At 40.9% G+C, this 20,511-nt stretch overlaps 1 protein-coding gene across 2 annotated transcripts; it reads right to left on the bottom strand.

The window, feature by feature from the left end:
• Positions 1 to 3,106: 3,106 nt before the first annotated feature.
• LOC131896381 (keratin, type II cytoskeletal 6A-like) lies at positions 3,107 to 6,859 on the bottom strand. Of its 2 annotated transcripts, XM_059246998.1 has the most exons (9): positions 6,353 to 6,859; positions 5,606 to 5,820; positions 5,231 to 5,291; positions 4,980 to 5,075; positions 4,582 to 4,746; positions 4,038 to 4,163; positions 3,683 to 3,903; positions 3,439 to 3,473; positions 3,107 to 3,339 (listed from the first exon to the last, which is right to left on the bottom strand). In XM_059246998.1, exons 1-9 carry the CDS (start codon positions 6,857 to 6,859, stop codon positions 3,107 to 3,109), a joined length of 1,659 nt encoding a protein of 552 aa, XP_059102981.1. The 2 variants fall into 2 exon arrangements, with proteins under 2 accessions (XP_059102981.1, XP_059102980.1); XM_059246997.1 differs by having other exon boundaries at positions 3,107 to 3,473.
• Positions 6,860 to 20,511: the final 13,652 nt, after the last annotated feature.

Below are 20,511 nucleotides of genomic sequence, written 5' to 3'. Positions count from 1 at the left end.
AACATCACTCCAGGCCAGCTACATAGAAACCAGGTTCTTGGCATATCCACAGGGGTGGTTAGAGGTATGAGAAGGAGGGGGATATTCTCCAAAGCCGAAGCCTCCTCCAACTCGGCTACCATAGCCTCCTCCAATGCCACAGCTGCCCCCTCCGAAGGAGATCCTCTTGGAACTCCCCACCCCATAGAGGCTCCTGCTGCCAAAGCCAGCTCCTCCACACATGGCCCCAGAGCCACCACTGCCTCGGGAGCGGCACACAGACACACTGCTGAAGCCAGAGCGGTTGAGCCCAGGGACTCTGGCTGAGCCGGCACTGAAGCCTCGGTGGCCGGTTTGACTCCTGATGGTGGATTTGGTAGACATGGTTCCTGGAGATGAGAAGTCTGTGAAGTGGAGAGACTGCAGGGCACAGCTGAGCAGATGAGGGTGACAGGCTCTGGGCAGCTGCTTATATATAGTGTAGATGGGCTGGGCTTGGTCCTAAAGGTGAGCTGCAGAGTGGGAAGGGCAGGGCTTTACACACAGTGAGCTCACACCTAGATTATTCAAAATGTTATTTAATATTGAGGTTGTGGTTTGGCTTCCTTTATTCAGGGAAAATTATCCTGCATCCAATTATAACTTAATCTGGGTACAGTAAATCAGTTGTTCATTCACTGTGTCTCAGTTAGTCACCGACTCAAAGGTTCTGCAGGTCCTGATGAATGTGCTGAGATCCCTCTGCTCCTTGCCTGCCCCTCTCTCCCACAGACATCCTGGAGACCAACTGTCCTCTTATGCCAACAGAGAGGCTGTTACTGACCTTCAGCGATTAGGAATGTGAACTGTGACCTTTTTTCCTTTAGATCCCATCTCAACAGATAGAGAAGTCAACCATACGTTGTCCCACACACCTGTCACCAGTTTACACCAAACAGCTCACAGCCAGCCTTATTTATTCACCGTGTTTCCAATCAGTTCACTCACCAACCCTATACTATTTGAAAGCAGATCTCAAAAAATATGATTTCTTCAGTAAATAATTCATATTACATCTAAAGATAGGCTGTTTTGTATATATGTATAAAATAGCCATATGTCTTTATATATATATGTATATATATACACATATATTTACATTAAAAATGATTCAAGGAACTGTAAAGATGGCTCACTGGTGAATAACACTTGTTGCTCCTCAGTGGACCTGACTTTAGGTACCAACATCCACATGGTCGATGACAACTATCTATAACTCCAGTTCTAGGGAATCCCATTTCTTCTTCTGACCTCTGAGAACACCACACACACGCATGTTACACATACTTACATTCACAAATCTAGTCTTATACATAAAATAACTTAAATATAACAGAAGTGATTGATTTTCCTATAATCTTGTTAGTATTTTTTAAGTATTTTGATTATTCACATTTGTAAATATATTTAACTCTTGTTTTATGTAGGTCATAGATCTTCAATAGTTTACTAGAACTTATCATTATCCCATAATCATTTTTCTCCTAATAACTTAATAAAATGTGTCCTGGTGTTTTGCCTGAATGAATGTCTGTGAACCTCTTGTGTGCCTGATTCCCTGAAGGTCAGAAGAGTTGGTCAGATCCTCTAGATAGAGTTACAGAAGGTTGTGAGCTGTGAGCCACATAGAAACCCAGTTTCTTGGAATATCCAAGGGAATGGTTAAAGGTATGAGAAGGAGGGAGATATTCTCGTAAAGCCTTTATGTGTCCCAAAATGAGAATTTCAGGATTTGCTTCAGGATTCTTGGCTTCCTTAATTTGACTAGCTCCAATGTCCCCAGTATTCCCCAGTAAGTGTTGTAGGTGGGATCATTGGCATGTCTGAATACCATGCTGTGTTTATGCTGTTTCTTCAGGGCACATTTCCAGAAATGCAGTTCCAGTTCAGAAGAAGCAACGTTAATTGACTGGTCCCTAACTGTCATGCAAGCTACTTGCTCATGAACAGCTGTAGTTCTAAAACAAATGCCTTATTCTCTTGTCAAAAGTCTTTGCGATGGTGGTGCAAGGATGTGTTTCCCCACCTGAATGCTTTGGCTGAGTGTGTACAGAGGGGAAGAGGTGCCAGTGATCACATCAGGGAGACCTCACCGCTTACTCCTGATAAGGGCTGTTAAAAACAAGTGTACACTAACAGTCTGACAGATTCTTGTTCTCACTGACAGGAAGACAATTCACATGGGAAGGAACACTCAACTCACATTTGTTAACTCTCTCTAAAGAAGGGGAGTGACACACATGGGGGAACAGATGTGTTAAAATTATCACATGATAATGAGGAAATATAGGTTCTGAAGAAAGGCTATGAATTTGAAAATGGAGGATCACGGGAGGATTTGGAGTAAGGGTAGCTAAAAGGAGGTGGAAAATAAAGAGGGAACTTGGTATAATTATATTTTAATTTAAATGTATTAAAATTAAACATAACCTTAAATTTCAAATATATATATTTATGATAAAGACATACAGAGCTTGGAATGTGAGCAGTAGGAATACCCTAAAAGGGCCTTATCTTTTTCAGTTGCAGACTTTCTATATAAAACAATTCGCAACAAAAAAATACACTTGGAGGAAGTCATTATGTTATAAACCTGCTTTATTTGGCAATTTCATGAAAGCAAAGAGCAGAGGAGAGGTCACATGATCACAGACTCCATACACCACAGGACTGTTGCCTTAGGCTATCAAGTTACTGCCAGGGAGCTTCATGATTGAAGCTGGGGGTTTTCTAGGGCAACAGGAAACTAAAGGGAAGCTCCCATTATGTTGAGTAGGACCTAGACAATGATTTCCAGAAGGAAAGGGACAGGGACACCATTTCACAAGTAACGTCAGAGACAGGAGCCTGGAAACCTAAATACAACTTGAAGCACCAAATGTGAGTGAACTGTGATGTGAAGTCAGAGGATGACAATCAAAAGATGAGTCATGGGGACCCAGCAGAGACAGACAGAGGAGCAACAAGGACTCAGCTCCCCAGCCCAAACCAGAGAGCAGAGGTGGGAGACCAGCAGGGACAGCCCCTGAGCACAGGGCTCTGCAGCCAGGGGTCTGGGGATCAGGGACCAGCTCTGGTGGCAGGGACTTCAGTGCCTGTAGCTCTTCCTGCTGGAGGAGGTGCTGGTGTACTTGATGGTGGAAGAGCTGCCACCAGAGGAGCTGAGGCCACCGCTGATGCCCCTGCCACTGCCAGAACTGAAGCCACCTCCAAGGCCATGGCTGCTGCTGTAGGAGTAGCTGCTGCCTCCTCCCAGGCCCAGGCTGCTGCTGGCACCACCTGAGCTGCCATAGCCGCTGGACATGGTGGACTGCACCACAGCTGTGGAGGAGGGAAGGGTACAAGGGACACCGTGAGCCACTCTGTCCGGTGAGCCAGGCACAAGGCAGGGCAAGGGGAGGTGGCCAGCAGAGTACTTACAGATGTTGACTGGTCCAACGCCTTCACCATTCAGCCTGGAAGAGGAACAGAGCAGGTGAGAACCAGGGAGCCATCACCTCAGTCCCTGTGGGAACCCTCAGTCTGGTGACGGTTCACAGAGAATCCCCGGCAGAGGGTTCCTGAATGGAGCCATTGTGGCCACAGCTTGTGCTCCCTCATCTTGTGCTCAGTGCCTGGCATCATGGAGGTGTCCTCAGGGGCTGGAGGAGGGGTGAATACTCACCTGCACTCCTCTCCTTCCAGCAGCGTCCTGTAGGTGGCGATCTCCACATCAAGGGCCAGCTTGACATTCATGAGCTCCTGGTACTCCTTCAACAGCCTGGCCATGTCCTGTTTGGCCTTCTGCAGGGCATCCTCCAGCCCCTCCAGCTTGCCCCTGGCATCCTTGAGGGCCATCTCCCCTCGCTGTTCAGCCTCAGCAATGGCAGCCTGCAGGTTGGCACACTGGGCAGAGAGAGAAAGAAAAACAAACTTGAAGTGTGGTTCTCTTGAGAGGGTGAGCCCAAGATCTTTGTTCCTAGAGTCTAGAGGACCAGAAATAATGGATAGCAACTTCTGAATTTTTCTGTTTATCCTACCTGCTTCTTGACGTGGTCGATTTCAGATCTCAGCCTCTGGATCATGCGGTTGATCTCAGCGATCTCCTGCTTGGTGTTGCGCAGGTCATCCCCGTGTCTGCCAGCTGTGACCCTCAGCTCCTCATACTGAAGGTCAATTGAAGAGAGAGCATTTATGTGAGTTTTGTATATGAAAGCAAATTCACCTTTGAGTGCCATGCACTATCATTGATGTTATAGGTTTTCCTCAAGAGAAGCTGTAGGGGAACACAGCCTATATAGTTCTTTGGGGACTGAAAATGTTCTATGTAATCTCATGAGGACCAGTATTCTTAGTACAGCTGAAGCAAAGAGAGCATGGACACCATTTATGGCAACTTTCATTCTACCTCTGGTTTCTTTTGATCCTTGGACTACAACATAACTCTGCAACACTTGTAAGGTCCATTTGCTATTGCCGGATCCCAGGTTCTTCTCAGTAGATCTCTAACCTCGAATGATGTCGAGACTTACAGATTCATTTTGGTTCCCAGATATTCTTAATCAGCCTCCATTCAATACTCACTTTTGTCTGGTACCAAGACTCAGCCTCTGCCCGGCTCCTCTGAGCAATCTCCTCATATTGGGCCTTGACCTCAGCAATGATGCTATCCAGGTCCAGGCTACGGTTGTTGTCCATGGAGAGGACCACAGAGGTGTCTGAGATGTGAGTTTGCATCTGAGACAGTTCCTACAGATCAGAAAGAGGCAACGTGAGCTTTGGATGTGAGGTTTACAGATGTTCCCAACACCCCACTCGCACTTTGCACAGGAGAAAATAAAGGGAAATGGGGCAGACTAGAAGAGGGAGAAAAATAGAGGAAGACACACACACACACACACACACACACACACACACACACAGACAGACAGAGATACAGAGAGAGAGACAGAGAAAGAGACAAAGAGTGTAAAGTGACTTACTGCATCATAGAGAACTCTCAGGAAGTTGATCTCATCTGTCAGGCTGTCTGTCTTGGCTTGCAGTTCAACCTTATTCATGTAGGCAGCATCTACATCCTGAGGAAAGAGTCAACAACATGGAATCTGGTTAACTCTCTTGCCCAGCCTATTTTCCTCCATCTCCCTGGCAACCATTCTCTGGAATGGACCAGACATGCAAAGCATTTTTCTCCATCAGCAGAGAAACCATCCCTGTGACTTAGTCAGCTCACCTTCTTCAGGGTCACAAATTCATTCTCTGCTGCTGTGCGCTTGTTGATTTCATCTTCATATCTATAAGAGGGAGGGTTCCACACATTGTAGTCAGTGGGTAGATGGCATCACAGGCAGCCCTTGACCCTACCCCAGCTTCTAAAAATGCAATATATCCAAATCATGCCAAAGATGATTTTGTTGTTATTAAATATCATTCCTTTTCTCTCCCCTAGCCTCCTACAACCCTCCAGGGTCTTATTCTCTTGCTCTTTGGCAATAAATTGTCATTTCATCGTTATGACTGAGCTTCCTTAATTCATGGAATTCGGGTCTAGATTATGCCTCCATTACCATGAACTTGGGCAACCTGAGTTCTTCTTTTGTTAACTCACTTGTTCTTGTAGTCCTCCACTGTATCCTGCATGCTCCTCAGCTCTGAGTCCAGGCGGCCCCTCTCCCCAATGATGTTGTCCAGCTGCCTCCTGAGGTTGCTGATGTACTGTTCAAACAATGGCTCCAGGTTCTGCCTCACAGTCTTGGTGCCCTGCTCCTGCAGCAGGGTCCACTTGGTGTCCAGGACCTTGTTCTGTTGCTCTAGGAACCTCACCTGGAGGGGCAGAGTGTGACAAGTATTTGAGTTTCATTCTTCAGTGACCCCTTTATTAGTGTGACTCTCCTCTCAGGCTGTCTGTCTAGACCCCTTCAGTGTAATCCCTGGCCCTGGGTCTACAGGTGCAACCAGAGTGAAGCTTCCAACATCATCCCCGTAAGAAAGGCAGAGCTCTCAGGCAGGGCACAGGCAGTATAGGCAGTGCTCACTGGGGTGTGGTTTACCTCATTGTATGAACCTAGGATGGCTCCCAAACTGGACTTCTGCCTCATTACAATCCTCCTTTGTGAGCTCATATCAGCCTACTGGAATCAGACACCCTTATGGGGCAACCTCTGGAGGAGAGGAACTCTGACCCTGATTGCCAGCTGCCAGCCTAACTAAAGAGGAGCACCAAGCCAGGACAGAGTCAACTAGAAACAATGGCCATATTTGAGCAAAGACTAAAGTATCTTCCCTCCACATCTGCCTTTGGCATTCACTGGAGTCTACTCCTGTGTAGACTCCTCTAGCAAGAACCACATCTCACCTTGTCGATGAAGGAGGCAAACTTGTTGTTGAGGGTCTTGATCTGCTCACGCTCCTCAGTCCTCACCCTCTGGATGGTGGGGTCGATTTGCAGGTTCAGAGGGGTGAGGAGGCTCTGGTTGATGGTGACCTCTTGGATGCCTCCAGGGGGGCACACGGGGAATCCAGCTCCCCCATAGCCACCACCAAAGCCAGCTCCACCACCGAATCCAAAGCCACTGCCGACTCCTCCTCCAAAGCCGAAGCCTCCTCCAACTCGGCTACCATAGCCTCCTCCAATGCCACAGCTGCCCCCTCCGATGGAGATCCTCTTGGAACTCCCCACCCCATAGAGGCTCCTGCTGCCAAAGCCAGCTCCTCCACACATGGCCCCAGAGCCACCACTGCCTCGGGAGCGGCACACAGACACACTGCTGAAGCCAGAGCGGTTGAGCCCAGGGACTCTGGCTGAGCCGGCACTGAAGCCTCGGTGGCTGGTTTGACTCCTGATGGTGGATTTGGTAGACATGGTTCCTGGAGATGAGAAGTCTGTGAAGTGGAGAGACTGCAGGGCACAGCTGAGCAGATGAGGGTGACAGGCTCTGGGCAGCTGCTTATATATAGTGTAGATGGGCTGGGCTTGGTCCTGAAGGTGAGCTGCAGAGTGGGAAGGGCAGGGCTTTACACACAGTTAGGTCACACCTAGATTATTCAAAATGTTATGAAATACTGAGGTTGCAGTTTTGGCTTCCTTTAGTCAGGGAAAATCCTTCTGCCTCCAGTTTTGACTTGATCCATACAGTAAATCAGTTGTTCATTCACTGTATATCACTTAGTCACCGACTCAAAAGTTCTGCAGGTCCTGATGAATGTGCTGAGATCCCTCTCCTCCCTGCCTGCCCCTCTCTCCCACGGACATCCTGGAGACCAACTGTCCTCTTATGCCTACAGAGAGGCTGTCACTGACCTTCAGCGTTTAGGAATGTGAACTGTGACCTGTTTTCCTTTAGATTCCATCTCAAACAGGTAGAGAAGTCAACCACATGTTGTCCCACACCCCTGTCACCTGTTTACACCAAACAGCTCACAGCCAGCCTTAGTTTTTCATGTTTCCATTCAGTTCACTCACCAACCCTATACTATTTGAAAGCAGATCTCAAAAAATATGATTTCTTCAGTAAGTAATTCATATTATATCTAAAGATAGGCTGTTTTGTATATATGTAGAACATGACCGTTGTGTTAATATATATATATATATATATATATATATATATATATATATATACACACACACATAATATTTACATTAAAACTGATGGTTCACTGTTGAAAAACATTAGTTGCTCTTGCTGAGGACCCAACTTTAGTTCCCAACATCCACATGCTCAGTCACAACCATCTGTAACTCCAGTTCCTGGGAATCCCATGTCTTCTTCTTACCTCTGAGGGCATCAGCCACATGCATGTTACACATACTTGCATTCACAAAACTAGTTTTATATGTAAGAGAGTTAAATATAATAACAGATATTATTGATTTTCCAATACTCTTCAAGCATAATTTTTTAAATAATTTGATTGTTCAAATTTGTAAATATATTTAATTCATGTTTTATGTAGGTCGTAGATCTTCAATAGTTTAACAGAATTTATCATCATCCCATGATCTTTTTTCTCCTAGTATCCTAAACAAACAAACAAAAAAGTGTGCTAGTGTTTTGCCTGAATGAATGTCTGTGAACCGCCTGTGTGCCTGGTTCCCCTGGAGGCCAGAAGAGTGAGTCAGTTCCCCCAGAAGTAGAGTTACCAGAAGGTTGTGAGCTGTGAGCCACTTGAACCCGAGGCCTGCACAAGATCAGACAGTGCTCCTCCCTGCTGAGCAATCTCTCCAGCCCTCTCCTAATAACCATTTTGTTAAGGATCCAGATGAACTTCCTTCTTAGTGTTCCAGCTGCTGCCTTCTCCTTGATTGCTGCTGGTGTGTGCTTTAACAGGCCTCAGTGTCCACCCTGTCTGCTGTAAACTGATTTTATTTAAGTCATGAATCTCAGTGGAATGTAGTCAAGCCTTTCAGGGATGGGGATGCCTGCCTCCAGTATTTCTTGTAGTTTTCATAATTGTTCTTAACTATCCTGGGTTTTTTTCTGTTTCCATATGAAGCTGAAAGTTTTCTGTCAAAACCTGTGAAGAACTGTGTTGGAATATTGATGGAATTGTATTGACTCTATAGGCCGCTCCTGGTAGGATGGCCGTTTTTACTTTATTAACCCTACCGACCCATGAGCTTGGGAGATCTTCCCATCTTCCTGTTATCTTCTTCACATTTTAAACTTCTTATCATACAACTTTGCAGTGGGATAATGCTCTGGTAGACCCTAAAGATTTGTCACTCGAATTGGTTTAATAAAATGTTGATTGGCCAGTAGCCAGGGAAGAATTATTGGTGGGTGACAGACTAGAATTCTGGGAAGAGGGTGGATGGAGTCAAGAGTTGCAAGAAAGACACAGAGGAAGCAAGATGAGAATGCCTCACTGACAAAAGGTACCAAGCCACGTGGCTAAACATAGGTAAGAAGTATGGGTTAATTTAAGTGTAAGAGCTAGTCAGTAATAAGCCTGAGCTATTGGCCAAGCATTTATAAGCAATTGTAATATGAATCTTAAAACGTCTTATTAATAAAACAAACCTGGAGCCAGGTATTGGGGTGAACACTGAAAGATTAGAGAGACAGAACAGGCCACAGCTAACCTTACCTTGCCAGCTTCTCATCTGATCCTGTTTCCTCAAACTGGAAGCCTCTAAGTCCTCATCTGGAATGAATCTCAGCTGAACTGCTGCTAAAAGCCTGAAGGCTTAACCAGACTCTAGTTCCTGGTCCTCATACCTTCTATATCTTTCTGCTTCCTGCCATCACTTCCTAGGATTAAAGGCATGTGTCACCATGCCTAGCTGTTTCCAGTGTGGCTTTGAACTCATAGAGATTCAGATGGATCACTGCCTCCAGAATGCTAGGATTAAAGATGTGTGTGCCACCATTTTCTGGCCTCTATATCTAGTGACTGTTATGTTTCCTGACCCCAGATAAGATTATTAGGGTGCACAATATATTGGGGAACACAATATCACCACAAGTAATCTCAAAGTCTATTATTTAAGAAGTGGCTGCCAGGTATTTGGGAGTAGACAACCAGGAGAGAAACTTCTGCTTATATTTGGTGCCCAGACATTTGTCAAGAATCTCCACATAAAACATGAGAGAGCTTAAAAAACAACAAACAAAAAATGGTTCTAAAATGGAGCAGCTTCCTAGTTCATGTCTCTCATTTTGGGCTGCAGTGGGCCTCAGCTGAACATGGTGGACTCTTGCAGTCTCTGACAGGCTGCTATAGAAACAGGCTTCTACCAGCCACTGCACAGCCATGGGATTAAGAACATAGCTGCATGCTACTTAATACTGCTTCCCAAAATTGGGGCAATTCACATGGCTCTCACCAGGGCCTCCACCATGAAATATACTCTCAGGAAGCCATGGAATGAGGTGGAACCAGCTGTTTTACTCCTTGCCATGCCTGCTTAGCAGATTAAATGCTCATGTGGTCAGTAAAAGATAGAGATATGCAGTAAAGACAGATGCAGACAAAAAAGGAAAAAAACTCTAACGGGTTTACATTGTGTTTAAAGATATACTCTCTTGGGAGAGTAAAGAGAAGGTATAGACTGTCATAAAAAAAGAAGTATGTAGTTTTAAAATAATAAAATAAAGTCCTTAAAAGGAAGTAGAGTAATGTAAAGAAGGCCACATAAAGATGGAATATACACAGAGAGTCTGGCTACTGTATGTTATTGTGTTGTCTTTGAATTGTTTGACAGCTGAGAAAGGAGCAGCAGCTGCTAAGAGACATTTGATTATAAACATTGTTGGATTAATCCAACCTATATATTTTGAAAATGCCTTGCTTGACTTCAAAATTTAATTACAAAGATATGTTACTTTGGAGAAGAGGTTATGCTTCTATTTCCAGAGGAAATGAAAAGTTGTGGATTCATTAAGAAAAATCAGATTTGATTAAGGAAGACCCCCTGAAAAATTTCCAATGGGAACAGATGACCAAGATGGCCCAGATGATTCAGTGTTTCAGAGCACCCCTGCTGCAGTTTCCTCTGAGTTCTGCATCCAGTACAGCTTCAAGGCTGCTTGCTGAGATGATCCATCACCACAGACTCTTCCAGTCCAGGACTTGACCATACTCCTACATTTTTCCTGGTTCCCCCCAAAATTACAAATGTCACCAATAAAAGGAAACTGTCTCAAGAACTATACTCACATTCCTAAAAATAGATTATGAATGCTTGTCTTTGTTTAGTGGGTTGGTTATGAATTGTTATTGGTTATAGACAATCTCTTCCTAAAGAAGAAAGGAGGATAAGATATAGAAATGATAGAATAAAAGTATGGATTATTGACTCTACTTTAATTCAAAAAACAACTATTGATTTTAAATATTTTACATTGGTATGGGTTTTGGTTTATTGCTACAAATTTAAGATCAATTTTATTTAAATATATGTATATTTCTTGCTGTGGGATATCTTTCTGTATGCTGTGAATATGTGTTGCTCTCATTGGTTGATAAATAAAACTGTTTGGTGAATGGCAAGGCAGAATAAGGTTAAGTGGTACATTCAAACTAAAGACAGAGATGAAGAAGGGTGGAGTCAAGAGAGATGCCAGTCTGCCACCCAAGGAGCAACAAGATTCTAGCAGACCAGTAACACTGAGGCCACATGGCAACATATAGATGAATAGAAATTGGTTAATTTAAGATGAAAGTTCTAGTTAGCAAGAAGCCTGAGCCATAGGCCATAAAGTTTGTAGTTACTATAAGCCTCTGTGTGTTTACTTGGGACTGAGCGGCTGCAGGACTGGTGGGACACAGGAAAAATCCTGACTACATCTTCTACTCTTATTTAGGGTATTATGTTTATGCAGCTCATCTAAAAACGTAATACATAGTTAAGAAATATGGATTAATAGTCATCTATAATAGCAAAGTTATAGTCATGTTAGATATGTTTTCAAAATCATACAGAGATATATTTCAGATAGATAGACAATCTTCAGATGCCTCAAAGACCTACAGAATATGGCATTTAAATGTTTTAAGAAAGGGAAAACACTGGACCAACGAATGTAGATCAACAAGGGACAGACAGGGTAATCCTCTGCCTCCAGCTTCGGGAAACTCCCAGAGGGGCCTCAGGCAGGCCCCCACAGTAAATGCAGTTCAAACCTTTCCTGCAGTTGTAGAGGAAACCCCTACTCAAAGCAACTAAGTAACCAAATGTCTATTGGAATAAATCATGTTAGTCGAGATGATGAAACAGAGAAAATAGGAAATTCAGGAAAAAACATAAAGAAAATTTTTTGGCAAACTTCTATTAATGAACAAAGACCAAAACTAACAATAAAGATAAATGGTGTTTTGTTGTCTGGTCTGGTAGACACAGGTGCTGACATTACCATAATTGCACCAGAATTTTGGCATCCAACTTGGCCTCTTCAGGAGGTAAACGTTCAACTGTTAGGAATTGGGACATTATCTCAAGTGAAACAAAGTGCAAGATGGCTTGAATGTATAGGTCCAGAAGGACAGAAAGGAAAATTAAAACCATATATGGCTAACATAGCTATGAACCTGTGGGGTCGAGATTTGTTACAACAATGGAATACTCAGATTAATATCCCTCCAATCTCAGAAACAAATCATAAATTAGTACATGTTTCTGAGAGAAATATTAAAAGATATTATTCTAATGAGTGCTCACCAGCCATCCATGTCATACAAGAACAGGGCACAACAACTGATAATTTTCCAAAAACACCAACAGCTCTACCTTTAAAATGGTCAACAGACAAGCCTGTATGGGTTCAGCAATGGCCTTTAACAACAGAGAAACTCCAGGCTTTATAGAGCTGGTGGAAGAACAGTTAAATGCTCATCATATTGAAGAATCAACCAGCCCTTGGAATTCGCCTGTATTTGTTATTAAAAAGAAATCTGGTAAATGGAGAATGGTAACAGACCTTAGAGCAATTAACAAAGTAATTCAGCCAATGGGCTCTTTACAATCTGGAATTCCTTTGCCTATTCTGTTACCAAAAGGATGGCCTCTCATAGTTATTGATTTAAAAGACTGTTTCTTTTTAATACCGTTACAAGAAAAAGACAGAGAAAGATTTACTTTCATAGTGCCTGCTTATAATAATTCTCAACTGGTTAAAAAATTTCAGTGGAAGGTTCTCCCACAGGAAATGTTGAATAGCCCAACTTTGTGCCAATATTTTATAAAACAGCCATTAGAAGTGGTACGTAAAAAATTTCCTAAATCTATAATTTATCATTATATGGATGATATTTTATTAGCTGACTCAAATGCAGATACTTTAGAAAGAATGTTTGAGGAAGTAAAGAAAATTTTGCCTTGCTGGGGATTACAATTTGCTCCTGAAAAGATACAAAGAGGAGATTCTATTAATTATTTAGGATATAAAATAGAACTTCAAAAAATTAGACCTCAAAAGGTGCAAATTAAGAGAGACAGACTCTTAATGACTTTCAAAGATTATTTGGAGACATTTCTCATCTAAGAACTATTGTTGGGGTAAAAAATGATGAACTGAATAATTTGTTTAAAACCTTAGAAGGTGATAAGGACTTGAATAGTCCAAGAGAATTATCACCTGAAGCTGAGAAAGAATTGGCCTTGGTAGAAAAGAAAGTATATGAAGGGCACGTAGATCGTATTGATCCAAAGCTGGATTGCATTTTGGTTATTTTACCTTCTAGGCATTCTCCTACAGGAATATTAATGCAAAGGGAAGATATTATATTGGAATGGATATTTTTACCAAATAAACCAAATAAAAAATTTAAAACTTATTTGGAAAAAATCTCTGACTTGGTTTGGAAAGGAAAATTGAGACTTCGTCAATTAGCAGGAATAAACCCAGCAGAAATTGTTGTACCTTTAACTAAGGAGGATATTGAAAAATTATGGATAGAAAATGAAGCTTGGCAAAAAGCTTGTAGTAATTTTTTGGGAGAAATTAACAGCAAATACCCCAAAAGCAGTAGAATTGATCTTATAAAGAAAGCTGATTGGATCTTGCCTCGAATTGTGAGGAAAAAACCCATATCTGGAGTTCGTACATTTTATACAGATGCCAACAAACAAGGAAAGGCAGGTTACAAATCAGAAAATTTAAGTAAAGTGGTTCAAAGTCCTTATAATTCAGTTCAAAAATCAGAATTGTATGCTATTCTGTTGGTATTAATGGATTTTTCAGAACCTCTCAATGTAGTAACTGACTCTCAGTATGCTGAAAGAGTAGTATTACATATTGAGACTGCAGAATTTATTCACGATGCTTCAGAATTAACTTCATTATTTATTCAATTACAAGATACAATCAGAAAAAGGAGTCATCCTTTATATATAACTCACATCCGATCTCATACTGGTCTGCTAGGCCCTCTAGCACAAGGCAATGATGAGATTGATAAATTATTGATAGGAAATGTGCTGGAGGCCTCAGAATTTCATAAAAAACATCATGTCAATAGTAAAGGTTTAAAAAAGGATTTTTCCATAACCTGGCAACAAGCCAAAGAAATAGTAAAGAAATGTCCTACTTGTTCCTTCTACAATCAAACACCATTACCAGCAGGATGTAACCCAAAGGGTACTCAGAGGAATGAAATCTGGCAGATGGACGTGTTTCACTTTGCAGAATTTGGAAAATTGAAATATGTACACCACACTATCGATACTTATTCAGGATTTCAATGGGCAACTGCTTTGAGTTCTGAAAAAGCTGATTCTGTAATCACTCATTTGCTAGAAGTTATGGCCATTATGGGTATACCTGCACAAATCAAAACTGATAATGCTCCATCATGTGTCTCTGTTAAAATGAAACAGTTTTTTGCTTATTATAATATAAACCATATTACAGGTATACCACATAATCCTACAGGTCAAGTAGTTATAGAAAGATCAAACAGAACTCTAAAGGATATGCTAAATAAACAAAAAAGAGTAACAAAACCCCCCAGAAATAGACTACATAATGCTCTATTAACTTTGAATTTTCTCAATGCCAATGAGAAAGGAACAACAGCTGCAGAGAGACATTGGATAATAGAAAAAACTACAGAATTAAATCAACTTACATACTTTAAGGATGTGCTGACCTCAGAATGAAAACCAGGATATGTGTTACATTGGGGACGAGGTTTTGCTTTTATTTCTACGGGAGAAGATAAGCTGTGGGTACCATCAAAATTGATAAGGGTTCGATTTGAACAAGAGAGACCTCTTAATTAGAGGAGGTGATAGTTCATCAACTATCATGAACATCCAATTTAAACTAACTTACACCAGTAACATATGCCTTTTCATTTAATCAGATAATAACTTGCCAAAAAGGAACATCCAAAAAAAAACCTTGGAGAAAGGTTTTTGTTTTTGTTTTTTAGGAAAATGAAGGTTAAGAAATTTGAAGAACACTGGACAAATGAGACAACTGAAGAAAAGGGACAAATCATCTATCCTAAGAAACAGAGTGAAATGGTGTATGGGTATGTTATCTAAAAAATTTTATGTCTTCCTAAATGTTTGTTTCTGCTTTTCTTTAAAGATTTAACACTATTTAACTTCTAATAGTCCCAGTTCAATTAAAATTTAAAGCTGACTTTGGAGTTGGAGAATGGCTCTCTCCTTCTTTAAACTCAAGCATGTTGTTAAATGGAAAATGCAAACTCCCTGTATCATGCCAGAAGAAAAGAGCCATCTTCTGCTATGGGACAGGAGAAAAGCCAAATTAATTAAGGGACTATTCTATTACTAATCTCAACTCTTTGATTCTATTCTGATTCTTTAAACTTTTCTTAAAGTATGAATTTTATATCAAAATTTACAAGATTTATATATATATATATACATTTTAAACTTTGTTAAGATATAAATGGTCATATAGAGTACTAACTAATTCTAAAAAGCCGTATATATAGTTTTTGTGTTCGAGTCTCTTATCAGTTTTTTGCAGGCCTAACATCAACTGAAGTCTCCAGGAAGAAGATGGGGCCCCACAACAACAACAATTCCACATGGACAATAATAACATCACTAAGCTGACAAACATCATCTACAGATCAGCTTTGAACTACAAAGTGTTCAGAGCAATTTTGAGAGAGCTAGCTGAGATGATCCAGTCTCAAAGACTACTTGAATAAGGATTTGAGATAAACCCTGAACTTTGGCATTATATACAGACTGGATAACGAAGGATATAGTTACCTTTCCTAGAATTTGACAATTAACCTAAAATTTTTCTTTTCAGGATAAAGATACCTTCGCCCATACCCAGCAAGAAGCAATTTCAAGAATACGACGCCCACATTCCCAAAGAGGTGGTGTGGGGTGGGTGGGTTGTTTTTTTTTTGGTCTTTTAATGGGTTTTGGGTCTGGGATAATTTTCATTGACTAGGGGGGTTGGTTACAAGTTGTTGTCAAGGGTGAGGAAAAGGGCTAAGCAAAGGAGATTAGATTTAAGGTTCTTATTTTTAAAAAAAAAAAGAAAGAAAGAAAGAAAAGAAAAATGTAAATACTTTACATTGGATTGGATTGTTTTATATTGTATACAAATTATATATATTGAAATTGATATTATTAGAAAATGCTATATGTATATTTCTAATTGTACCGTTCATTTAACAATGTAATACAATTTTCTGATCCTTGAATGTTGTTATTACCAACTATTAGGATATAAAGAAATGAAAGTTAGTAGTTAGACATTATAATAGAACTTGTAGTTATATTAGGTATGTTTTCAAGATTGAGTAGATATATTTTAGATAGACAGGTTATCTTCAAACCCTTCAGAGATCTACAGAATATGGCATTTAAAATGTTTTAATAAATTAGAAAATTTTTCTTTTTTGTTATGACTATGAGACATGTCAGCTCCTGACAGTACCAATCTACTTCAGAGAAAATATGGGCATTGAAAAAACTGCAATTGGAGTTAACTTTCATTGTAGCAAAAGTTAGCCACTAGACAACAAAGTGTCCTCGAATCAACTGCTGACAAACAGGATAGACAGGACACAAAACAAAGGACTACTGATTCTTGTCAAAACAAGTGTGGTTATGGTTTTATCAAAAGGCATCTTCTGAGGCCAGGACAATATGGCACCATCCCTGAAGTGGCCTTCGCAATCCGGGAAAGGTATAGTGCCCTTTTCTTCTAAGGCAGCTGAACAGGCAGTGGGCCGATGGCTTCTGATGTGCAATGGGGAGGTAGTTGAAACAATTATTCTTGAAGAGTAATTAAGCTCACACCTCTCAACAGAAGAATGGCATTTAATAGAGGCATGTGGAGAAGAATGGGATGCTGAAATGAAGCCACATACACACATAGCCAACAAGAATGGACAGCTGAATTCAAAAAACATCAATAATTTCCAGAATTTAAAATCCTGAATCATGACATGACACTAGTGGAATTCAGGTATTTCTGGTATATAGACTGCTCTCACCCAATGTGAGGTTGAACTGTTGACCTTGTGTACATCCTACTTCACAAATGAGTCTGTCAGATACGCTAAGCCTATAGGCTGAAAATGATGCCCAAGGACTGCGGAGAAACCTCAGGTGACTGTCCAGACAGCTGGCTGTTTCTGTCAACTCACAATTTTTTGGAAGTTGCTTGCATATACTTCCTGTTTTTATTTTTTTGTTAGCTAATACTATTTCCTTCTTGGGTCTCTGAGGGAGTTGAAGATTAGTTAGTTATAGTTGACGATTAATTAGGATAGAAAGTGAATTAGATACAATAGAATAGATAATGGAATTATTTTTTCTGAATTTGTCAAATACAAATGAACTAGACATTGTTTAGATATTTATTACTTGTATATATTGTATATAGTTATTGTACTTTTGTATATAGTTTTTCTTATGTTAGTTATAAGCTTTTTCTTTTTTCCTTTTTATTAAAATAGAAAAGGGGAAATATGGTGATATTTTATTTGTATTAAAATGTTATTTGTATGTTAATAAATAAAGTTGCCCGGGGGTCAGAGCTATTAGCAAGCCATAGGAAAGCAGGGCAGTGGTGGCATACACTTGTAATCCCAGCACTTGGTAGGTAGAGCTGGGTAAGTCTCTGTGTGTTCAGGGATACAGCCATTATTGGATACACATGCCTTTAATCTCAATACCAAGCATGGAAAACCTGGAGGCCTATACAGACAGGCCTTGACGAGGCGATCATGTGGTTGGGTTTACAACCAATGAGAAGGCAGAACAGGAACACTATATAAAGACTTTAACACAGGGGTAGTTCTAGTTCGGAGAGGTAGGACCACTGCAGGAGGAAGGGTAAGGTTTTAGCTCTTAGCTCTGACCTCTTGGCTTTCTTCTTTGCATTGGTTCTGTGTTTCTTATTTAATAAGAAGGTTGGTTACATCTACATTTGGCGTCCAACGTGGTGGCAAGAGTTTCTACCTAAAAACTGAGAAAAAAGATTCTAAAACTGAGCTAAAAACAGCTTCCTAATTGTCTCTCTCAAATGAGCGGCAGCTGCCGGTTTGAGCTACTGGCGGGTTCCTGGCGTGCACGCTCGACCTGCAGTATGGCGGGAATGAGGCCTCTGCAAGTGGCACATTAAGCTGCGTGATGGATTTAGCCTTTGCTAGTACAAAACAAAAAAAACAACAACAACAAAAAAAAGAGGTTTCTGGACTACACGCTGCTGGACCCACGATAGGTCCCAGAGCTGGTGGTAAACCACCGCCATGTTGGGAAGCTGAAGTGGGCGGATCCAGCAGCCACAGCTGCTGCAGTTTAAAGCAATAGATTCACAATAAGACAGATTCAGATGTAATAGTTTACAATGTGTGTAAAAATGTATGTAGGCTTGAAAGAGAGAGAAAAAGGAATATATACAGTTATATAAAGAAATAAATAGTTTTTAAAAATAAAGTCTTTAAAGAGACAGTAAAATTAATATAAAAAATAAGCCACGTGAAGATGAATATTGCACAGAGAATCTGGATTGTGTTGTCTTTGGGATTTTTAACTGCAGAAAAACATTTGATCATAAAAGATATTGAGTTAAACCAATATGTATATTTTAAAGATACATTGACTTCAAAATTTGGATATAAGGATATGTTGCTTTGGAAAGGAGACTCTGCTTTTGTTCCCACAGAAAGCCAAAGGCTATGGATTTGTTCAAGATTAAGATACATCAGGTTTGCCGGGCGGTGGTGGCGCACGCCTTTAATCCCAGCACTCGGGAGGCAGAGCCAGGTGGATCTCTGTGAGTTCGAGGCCAGCCTGGGCTACCAAGTGAGTCCCAGGAAAGGCGCAAAGCTACACAGAGAAACCCTGTCTTGAAACCCCCCCCCCAAAAAAAAAAGATACATCAGGTTTGACCAGCCAAGATCCCCTGAAAGGTCTCCGATGACACCATGGCCCAGATGATCCAACATCCAGAATGGTTTGAAGGCAACTGGCTCAGACAATACAGCCTCATGGACTATTCCATAATCCTAAAATTTTCTTTGTGTCCCCATAAGATACAGCGCCTCCCTCCAGCAGGAAGTAGTAAGAGAAGCTACGCCCAAATTCCGAAATTATATGTAATTTTACTTTGTTAAGTTTAAAATCTTCCTTTTTGAAAAAAAAAAGGGGGGAAAGTGCTGTGGGATGTTCTGTATGGCAAATGTGTTGCTGATTGGTCAATAAATAAAACACTGATTGGCCATTGGCGAGGCAGGAAGTATAGGCGGGACAAGGAGAATAAAGCTGGGAAGTGGAAGGCTGAGTCAGAGAGAAACTGCCAGCCGCCACCATGACAAACAGCATGTGAAGATGCCAGTAAGCCACGAGCCACGTGGCAAGGTATAGATTTATAGAAATGGATTAATTTAAGCTATAAGAACAGTTAGCAAGAAGCCTGCCACGGCCATACAGTTTGTAACCAATATAAGTCTCTGTGTTTACTTGGTCGGGTCTGAGGCTGTGGGACTGGCAGGTGATAGAGATTCGTCCTCACTGTGGGCCAGGCAGGAAAACTCTAGCTACAGGTATGTTTTCAAAATCATACAGAGATATATTTCAGATAAATAGACAATCTTCAGACACCTCAAAGACCTACAGAATATGGCATTTAAAATGTTTTAAGAAACTTATGCTTTCCTCAACAGTGAAACATCTCTGCTCCTAGCAGCACCAATTACTTCAAAGTGGATGACCGGCATAGAAGAAACTCCATATGGAGTTTGTTTTCTTTATGGCAAAAGCTAGCCATGTGGGCAAAGCGTCTTTGCCTCAACTGCTGACAGTTTGCTGTACATATTGGACAAGCAGGGCACAAAAGAAAGTGACTGAAAAACTTTGCAGAGACAAGGTGGGACAGTCCTTCAAAGATCCTGCTTCACAGATAAGTCTGTCAGATATGCCAGGCCTGTAGGCTGAAGATGGATGGCCCAGTGTCGCAGAGGAACTTTGAGTGACTGTCCAGGCAGCCTGATGTCCCTGTCATTAGGTAACATTTCACTCTTCTGGGGTCTTTGATGTAGCTGAAGACTAGATAGTTATAGTTATAGTTTTCTTTAGTTATGATAAAAGATAAATTAGATATAAAACCTTAGGCTCACCAAGATAAGATGGATGATTAAATATTTTCTCTAACTTTGTCAAGTACAAATGGATTGGATATTATTATGATAGATAATAAGTATTTTCTCTAACTTTTTCAAATGCAAATGGATTGGATAGTGTTACTATAATTCTTACTTAATAACTTTTTGTTTTACTATATTAAGTTTAAAACCTTCCTTTTTAATTAAACAAAAAAGGAGAAATTCAGAAGGAAAATATTCTTGTACACAGTAAAGATTTGTCACTATAATTGGTTTAATAAAATGCTGATTGGCCAGTAGACAGGCAGGAAATATAGATGGGTCAACCAGACTATAAGAATTCTGGGAGAAGGAAGGGCGGAGTCAGGAATCACCAGCCAGACACAGAGGAAGCAAAATGAGAATGCCACACTGAGAAAAGGTACCAAGCCACGTGGCTAAACATAGATAAGAAGTATG

This window comes from Peromyscus eremicus, chromosome 20 (assembly GCF_949786415.1).
Source record: "Peromyscus eremicus chromosome 20, PerEre_H2_v1, whole genome shotgun sequence".
Lineage (NCBI taxonomy): Eukaryota > Metazoa > Chordata > Mammalia > Rodentia > Cricetidae > Peromyscus > Peromyscus eremicus.
This window is presented reverse-complemented; position numbering and strand designations above follow the sequence as displayed.